General features: G+C 33.6%; 1 protein-coding gene across 1 annotated transcript in view; it reads left to right on the top strand.

The window, feature by feature from the left end:
- The window catches only part of LOC111380592 (V-type proton ATPase 16 kDa proteolipid subunit-like), a 4,163-nt gene extending 2,300 nt beyond the window's left edge, over positions 1-1,863 (top strand). The window contains exon 3 of the mRNA XM_023004196.1: positions 1,444-1,863. Within this exon, the coding sequence (XP_022859964.1) occupies positions 1,444-1,576 (133 nt within the window). The 3' untranslated portion in view covers positions 1,577-1,863. The remainder of the gene's footprint in view (positions 1-1,443) is intronic.
- The last annotated feature ends 7,717 nt before the right edge of the window (positions 1,864-9,580 follow it).

Here is a 9,580-nt window from a genome sequence, read left to right as displayed (position 1 = left end):
TTAATGGTGGTGGGGGGGGGGGGGGGGGGGGGGGGGGGGGGATTCTTTGCTATTCATTGTTTACTGGAATTTATTAAAATTTCATTCCTTGTTTGCCCTTTAACTCTGCCACGAGACATCTACTGATTAACATGGTCTTGCTATTTGTGAGAATTTTTTTGGTTTTTTGCACTAATTGAGCCCCTGTTTGGCTCCCATTACATCTCATAAAATTAAATTAAAATTCTCTCTCTTATTTTCAACCACACAATCTTCAATAAAATAATATTACACATTAAAAAAAAGAAAAAAGTTTATTCCCCCATTATAATCAAAATTAATGGGGGCCAAACGGGGGGCTGATATTTGAGCGGTATTTATTCTTGTAATATGATGTTTTGCTGTAACATAATTGTGCTCTGCTCTTGGTCTAATGGCATGATCAATCAATTATTTGTTATATGGCTTTAGTAAGCTAGTATTAGTCCAATTACTGGCTTAAGTGGTAAAAGTAGTTGTTACTTTACTATTATTTCATTTCAGAAATTTGCCTGGCTGCTATTAGCCACAGTTGACCTTAGTATTCATTGAATCAAAAACTATTAGAAGTTTTTCCATACCTCCAAGTTTTAAGTCGTATTTCTTCATTTTTAGATGAATAAGAATATAACTTTGATTGTTATGCAGTTTTTGCTTTTTAAAATGAAGAATAAAAATCATAGGTGATAGGTGAAAATGAGTTCGAACTCATGTTCAAAAATACAAATTTAAGATATGTATTTTCTTTCATCTCTTTCCAAATAATAATTAACAATAACAAACTATTGAGCTTTATTCTTAATATATTGAAAACAGCTTCAGGAATTCTCTTTGGAACTTCATTTGATTCAAGTAGCTGCTTGTCTAAGTTAGGAGGAAACCAATTCTTTTTGCACATTATCGATTAGTGGTTAATAAATTATCATTTCTTGAAGTTATAAAGTATTCAAGGGTTTGGTAGAGTGTCAATAATGATGAGCATTTTTCTCCTGGTTGTGCCTTCTGAAAATTTTTGGTGAATCAAATTCTTGGCATGTCACAAAGATGTTCTGGAGTTGTGTATTAGAATATAAATCATATGGATGCCATCTAGTGCTCTGAAATTTATTCAGAAAACTGCGTAGCTTCATTTTCCATGTGCTTATGGCCAGGAAAATGTTAACTCTTGTGATTTACCCACTATGACGAGCGTCTGTTACATTATTTCTCGGTAGCGCTCCAATTTTTTTTCCCAAATAGACAAACCCAAAAAAGGGAAAGGTATGGAAATAATTGGGGGCTTAATAATATAGTTGATTGTCATTGCTAATCCCAACTCGTTTACTTCTGTTATTGTTTTACATGAACTCGAGGCACACATTGAAATGTTTTCAGTTTTATTTGATATTTGCCTATGCTTCATACTCAGAACCCGTACTTTTGCAGGGCTAATGCACAGCAGCCAAAGCTTTTTGTTGGGATGATCCTTATTCTCATCTTCGCTGAAGCTTTAGCCCTTTATGGTTTAATCGTTGGAATTATTTTGTCTTCACGAGCTGGCCAGTCTAGAGCTGACTGAGGAGTTGGCTTAAGTAGTTCGACTGCAATGTTTAATGTTATGGAGAAATTTGATTCTTGGCAGGCTTAGTTAAATCTTTCATACGCGCCCTATTTATGACCATGAATGTTCTTGCCATGGTAGCTTCGTGATGATTGTAGAATTGTTAGAAGTACCTTTTTCTCCCTTTGCTGAATAAGAGCTTAAATGGATGTGGATGTTGGATTAAGCGAATTTATTTTTGGCAATTATGAACCCTGTGGAAATATATTTATTCGAAATTAGTGTGCACCTATAGTTTTCCTTCCCTTTTTTCCTTAGATGTGTTTTGTTTTCATGCTTATATGATATACCTAGTTTTATGTTTTTTCTTGTTGGAGAAGTTTGAAATTCTCCAATTGCATACTTGGTATGCAGCATTAGATAGCAATATACGAACAAAATGCTGAATTAGATACAAACATTAATCTACAGTGTTCTCTTTATTTTTCAGCAGAATAAGTTTTGATTTTAATTAATATAATGAAAATCGAGACATGGACTCGAAAAAGGTGAAGGGTCATTCAAAGTCGAATTGGATGCAATAAAATGAATATATGAAGTACACTCCCAAATTGTAAACTACCATAAAGATAGACTTTTTTAATTTTTTTATTACTAATTCGAAGTAAATATAAATTTATTATTTTATAATGTGTTTCAACGCTTAAAAATTGAACAATCAATATGCCCAAACAGTTTTCTTTGTTCAAATTGAAATGTTTGAGCCTATAGAAAAATGCCTAACATTATTGTGTTATATATATATATATAAACTTAAGGCGCGTTTTTCCGTCTCAGCACTCATTATTTTAACATTGATGCTAGCTATTTCGTTGGTTAAAGGGACAATAATTGACAAAGTGACCAAATCTGCAAGCAAATCAGAAAATACGGAGAGTTAATTGCACCAAATTAAAAATTAGCAAATCGAAATTAGATAATTTGATTGCACTAATTGAAAAATGAATGACCTAAATATACCTTGCTCAAAGTTGAGTGACCTTCGGTGTATTTGGGCCAATAATTTACGTTGCGATGACATGTTGATGAATCGTGAATGTGGTGCACTCTTAGAAAATATTTTAGCATTGCTCACAATAAGCTCAATAAAAGGTATTATTTTAAAGGGAATACCACATAAGTCCTGCATATAAATTCATATTTCAAAACTAACAAACTTCTCAAAATTTTGCACAAATCAGGTAATAAATGTAATTATTCAATATTTAATAGTAATATAATATAATCAATCTACCTACCCTGCCCCACCCCACCAAATTTTAAAATTTAAATTCAAACCGTTCTTTTTCTCTCTCCACCCCATCCCACCTCCGGCAACCCCACCACCGTCAGCGACTTCTCCGGCGATACCTCCGGCCACTTCTCCGGTGAACCCACTTCCGACAACAATATCGACTGCCTCCAGCAATCTCTCCGACGACGACTCTGACGACCATTCTGGCAACTGACGATGTGCCTCTCTCTTTTATTTTTATTTTGACAATGATTTATAACTAATTTTATTAGATTCGTGACCTAATTAAGTGAGATGAATATGCATGTAATTAATTTCAAAATTAAAAAATAAAAAATCAGATGCTATTAATATTTTAATTATGAAATAATTAATCAAAAATATTTTTGTAATTAAATATATTAAATTCATAAATTCTTTTTTTTTTCCTTTTTTTGAACAATAACTTGTGACCTACGTACATTGTGATATATAAAATATAATTTTTAACTGTGATTTGTTACCTGTGACTCGTAACATAAATTTTGTGACCTATAAATTGGATCTGTGACTTCTACAAAACGAAATGTAACCTGTTAATATTGATTTGTGATCCGTTTATACTAATTTGTGACTTCTATAAAAGACTATGACATGTGAGTTGAAACTTGTTACCAATGTACTTGTGACCTTAATGGTGAATTGTAACCCGTAACGTATGAACTGTGACCTTATGTGTTCATGATCAAATTTATCCTCATTGTAACTGTCTGTGACCAGAATACTCTGATTTGTAACTATATATAATCAAGTCACATATAGTCACAGTTAACACAAATATGGTCACAGACGGTCACAACAAAGATAGATTTGGTTACTCACCACCATTTCCAACATTGGCAAACACAACCTCACCAGAACCACATGTGCTACCATCAAAAGAAACCATTGGCACCACAGCGCACCACACCACCACCAATACAACCTATCCAAGCACGGTGACAAAGACCACCACCACCATATTCAACAAAACCGCCCCCAACCGACATATCCACCGTCACTACCACCAACAGAAATCAATCACCACCATATCCAACAAAACCATCGCCTCAAAACCACCTCCATTGCACCATTACCACGGCTTGTATCTACAAATCACCACAACTACCTCCTCACTATTGCACATCGACAATGTACAAAAAAGTCGTCGTCGCCACCTCTACCCCTGTCGTGGCCACCAAATCCACCACCATCCACGTCATCAATACCACCATATCCACGAAGATGAGGCGTCGACAAAAAAGCGCATCATCGCGATTTGTGTGTACCGACGCTGGAGTAGAGGCGTCGACACTGAAATAGCATTTGCAGAGGCACCGAAAAATATAGTGGCATTGCCGGATGTATGCCACACTGCTGGTGTAGCTTTCGACGGTGCTGCTGCTACGTCATGCATCACCGCCACTGCCTCTGCTACTGGAAGTATCGTCGAAATCGCAGCCTGTTTCAGCTCTATGAGTCACCGTTTTCGACAACGATGATGTTGTTGGCACAGTGAAGCTTCCAATGCTGCTAGGGATTATGGTTGAGGGATGAGTAGGTTAGTTGGTAGAGAGAAGTAAGAGGAGAGAAGATGATAGACATAGTTAGGGTTTAAATTGGTGATGAAATGGAAGTTGTGAGGGTGGATGGTATGTAAAATAGGTTTAACTAATTTTTTTATTGATTATAATTATTAAAATTTAATTAGCACTTGAGTTTTGAAATTTAAAGTTAACCCCCCTTGGTACTGAAAAGGGATATTTAAACCTAGGTTTCTAGGTAATTTTTCCTATTTTAAATGTCAAAAGTCTATACTAATTAAATTGGGCTTTTGCTTAAAACAAAAGAATAAATAAGTAAAACTCTTCCAAACATATCATATTACAATTGGACCACTATGCGTGGTGGAGCCAGCACCCAGTGAGCTTGCGCAGCTGGTCATCCTGGCTCCGCCGAAATTGCCATAGATTTGACGACTGTCTATGAAATGGCGCAGGGACAAAATGAAGAAAAAGAATTGAAATTAGTTTGGGCCTTTTTAATTTCAAAGTAGTGGGCTGAAATTGTTTTGGGCCCCCATTTTTTAATAACATAAGGCCCATTAGCCATTGCCCAAATTCAGATGTTGGTTTACAAGAAGTAGAGGTTTCAAATTATTAATTCAAAGTTAAGATTTAAAGTTTTTAAATTCAAAAATCAAATAATCAAATAATCATGACATTTTTTAAATATTAATAATAAAGTTATAAAATTAAAATCCATTTCCACTTCCTAAAATCACCCTACCCTAAAATATATTCCCTCTCTGCGTCCTCTCTCCCCCTCTCATTCCCTTCCCATCGTTTCTCCAGCGAGCGACTATGATGACCAGATTCGTCATCGCATAGTGCTGTCGTTGCTCATGGGGACGTGGTGAATTTGTGGTTGAGTGGGGTGGAATTGTGGATTTGTGGTGGATGTGAAAGTTTGGGGTTGTTCTGCTATGACACCTCGGGCATTGAGGCTCAGCATCGGAGCGATCGGATGGAGTTGCCTAGATCTGTACACGTCGCATAGCGCTAATTTGTAGCTGCTACAACTCCGATCATGGTTAGATCTTGATCTATGTGTATAGAGAGGTGTGATGTTGTGGTGGTGGTGGAGGCGCCGCGCTGGTTTTGATGGTGGTGGAGCCTCCATTTGGTCTGTTGGCGATTTTGTGGGGTGTTGGGATTTTCTAATTGGTTTATTGGTGGTAAGGTGGTGCTCGTTGCGGTGTTTTGAGATGACAGGGCTGCCGGGAGATGGTGGCGGTGGTTTTTGTGATGGCAGTTGCGACATCAATGTTGCAGGCGGCAGTAGTTGTCACAAGTGTTGGTGGCGATCACAAATGATTTAATTTGTGATCAATAAACAACATGTGATCAATAAGAAAAAGGAATTGTGACCAAGAAATAACATGTGACCTATAAAATTGTTAATTTGTGACTGTTTAATAAATTGTGACTTATAATATGTGTGGTCTGTGACTAATAAATAAAATTGTGACGTATAAAATTTTTATCCATGATCGATGAACAAACCGTGACTTATAAAATTTTTAAATTGTGACCATAAAAGAATTTATGACATATAAAAACTTTGATTTGTGTCCAAAAATAATATGTAGCTAACTAAATTTGTGAATTTGTGATCAACTTGTATAGAAATGTGACCTTAATATATTTAATTATTAAAATATATAATTAATTAAATAAATCATAAATATATTTTAATAAATATCAGATTTTTGGAACTTGTAACCTTTTTTCTTACTTTGGAAATAGATGATAGGTAATCTCTTACTTATGAAATTTTCTGTCACGGGAATTGATTTCAATTTTCACCCAATTTCCTCCATTTCTTTTATTCTCTCTAGGCGCTGTGAACTTGTGAGTTGCTGTGAGCTGCCATCCGCTGTGCCATGGACTGCCATCGACTTCCTCCGTTGGAGTTTTAGTTTATAAGTCTATAATTTGTGTTCTTCGTGCAAAGATTAATTTGAAATTTTGGTTCCTGCTTCCAGGTTTTTTGGTTTATGTATAATCCTTCTTTCCTTATGCTAATTTTGAGCGAGCTCTTGGCAGGGGCGAATGTAGGATTGCGACTCTGCTAGGGCGACTGTTAATCGTTGACCGTTGATTGTTGATAATCAACGGCTGTATAACGATATCGTTTATTAATATTAAATTAAATAATATTAAAAATTCTTCGATCTGTATGTAAATATACTAAAATGTAAAAATTGTATATTTATATCATATTATATTTCCACACAATCTAAAATAATATAAATTACATGATACATAAGATTTCTTTGTGTTATCAATGCTTAATAAATCGTTTGCTTGACTAAAATTAGTTGGGAGTTTAGATACACCACTATAAGAACTAGATTGAAATTCAGTTGAAAAAATCATTCCATAATTAGTATAAGAATTGAACGTTAATTAAAAATTAAACGTAATTAAATTTAATTTTAAAATATAATTAAAGTTTCAATTTCCAATTCTCAACACCAATTCATCATAAATTATAAATTCCCCAATTTCTCATTTTCAATTTTCATGAATCACATATTCACGTTTCACGATACTTAAATTAATTTTTAATATCATAATTCACAGTAGACAAATTCTCAAATAACATATAAATTAAAACTCAATACTCATAAGTCATATCTTATAAATTATTGAAGTATAAAATATTTAAAACGACAAAAACCAAAAAAGGGGGGGGGGGGGGAAGTATCCTAAAGTCTTAGTATATATTATTTTGTTAAATTTAGATTCAAAATTTAACTATTGCCATGATGGTTAAGCTTCAAATTATCCTAATTTTAGAAGTTATATGTTTGAATCATTTCCTTAGGGAATTAATTTTGGTAAATATTGTAAAAATAAAAATTTTGCACAATGAAATGGAGGGGAAGGAATCGAACCCAAAATTTACAATATATAAAAAAAAGTTCTAACCAACTAAGTTGAAGAGAAGTTTGAAAGTAAAATGAACTACCATTTATATAACCTAAATTTTTTGTCTATTATTAATAAATAAATAAATAATTCTCACCGACGAATCTAGTTAGGGCGGCCACCCTAGCTGGCCACCTACTAAATCCTCCACTGGCTGTCGGTATTCTAGTCGGTTCGCATTTGATTATTATGTGACTGTGATGATTTACCTATAAATTGGTGATTTGAAATTTAGGTTCTTGATTTTGATGATTTATAAATTATTTCTGCATTGTATCTATACATAAGTTAATGTAAATATATACTTGGATTGGCTTTATTTTCATCTTAATTTCTTTTGGGTTCTCGAATTTTTACAAAAATTACTTGTGATTACATTTTATCTAAACCTAGGTTTCAAAATTTATTTTCTGTTGTTTATTTTTGTCTATTATTTTGATATCTATTTTGGCGATACTATCTAGGAGTTGGATAGTTTAAAGCTACGGCAGTGTGATGAGAGATTGATAGTTTAAAGTTAGGCAATCTTGCAAGCTTTCAAAATATGAGACCTCGAAAAGTGTAGTTGTCTAAACTTACAGTTACGGAGTCAGGTTGTATTATGTATTTTTTCTTATTATTTTGGGTTGTATTGATACACTTGAGCTCATTTACGTATAGATTGGTGTATTTTTAATATTATTTAATTAAATATTAATAGACAATATCGCTGTTACAAGACTCTCATCGATCTATGATTAATGGTCAACAGCCATTTTAGCTGACCAACAATCCTAGATTCGTCATTGCCACTACCTGAAAGGAAATAAAAGTTTCTCACGAGAACCATACAGAACTTGACAACTAAAGAATGTGCAAGTAGACGAGGGGAGAAGATGGAGAGAGTTCCGTTTGGATACCTAACTAGATAATGCACCTTTCAATATGGTTCAATCCTCGTGAAATGCTATGGTCACTCACGAGCGAGTGATGAAATTAAATGTAAAAATAGTATCGATGGTATATTAGACGAAAATAGAATATGCGAGATTGAACAAGATTGAAGGTGTCACGCACATAATATTGATTTTATGATTATTTACGTTTGAGTTTGAGTTTTAAGTGAATATTAGGCAAGACACAATTTTAAAAAAAGTAAAAATAAATAAATAAATAAATAAAATTGAACAAGACTACAAGACTGAAAGAAGGAAAATTTACACGTTAATCTCTAACTTATTGTCCTAATAATGAGTTGGTCCTGAACCTTTAAATGAGCAAGTTGGTCTCTAACTTTTCATTGTAATTGCACAATTGGTCGAAATGCATTTAAAATTGCGTTATAGTCACTGGCTCTCATTGTAACAACTCTCAATTCTAATTTCTAGGCAGCAATCTAGAAGAAAGATCTGTTTTATAAAGAAGAATGTGCAAATGCTACGTTCTGATTTGATATAGATATAAACAGTTTCGTCTTTGAAGATTGATTTTGTAACTATAACGAAGGATTTGAGACCAACATACTTTTTTCTAAAAGTTGGAGACGCAAATGTTACTACAAAGATACATTGAAGAATAGTAGAGGAACCTTGGCCATCAAGTGTTTGGCCACGTGACAAAATGCTATGACATTGTTGGATCATTACAAAAAGTTTACCATTAACTTTTCATTTTCGAAATGATCCAAGTCTATTAAATTACCATGTGACCCTCACGTTAACAACATCGATTCTAATTTATAGACATTAGTCCAAATTTGAAAGCAAAACCTCATTTTACAAAGATACATGAATGTCACGTTCTAACTGAATAGACTTGAATAATTTTCTCTTTAATACTGGTCTTATAAGTTCGAACTATAAAAATTGATTTGTAACAAATATAGCATTTTAAATTTAGAGATGAACTTAGTAATTTGAGATCAACAGGGCAATCTTACTCGAAGATAGTGGCTCGCAAAAGTGAAATCTCCATTAAAAAATGTCACACTTTAGAGTGCCAAAAGAGAAAAAGGGCAAAAAAATGATATAATTTTGATTTGGAAATAAAGAAAGAAGATTGTTTTACTCAAAAAGGCTTCAATCATGGAAATCAGCCAATTAGTTCAACACTGGAAAAAAAAAAAAAAAAAATATATATATATATATACAGCAAGCAACTATTAGGACTGATGCTTGGCTCGAAGTGCCTTTTTTGTTTCCCTCAAAGTTCTTCGCCTAATTGAACAGATACCAC

This window comes from Olea europaea, chromosome 3 (genome assembly GCF_002742605.1).
Source record: "Olea europaea var. sylvestris chromosome 3, O_europaea_v1, whole genome shotgun sequence".
Taxonomy (NCBI): Eukaryota; Viridiplantae; Streptophyta; class Magnoliopsida; order Lamiales; family Oleaceae; genus Olea; species Olea europaea.
This window is presented reverse-complemented; position numbering and strand designations above follow the sequence as displayed.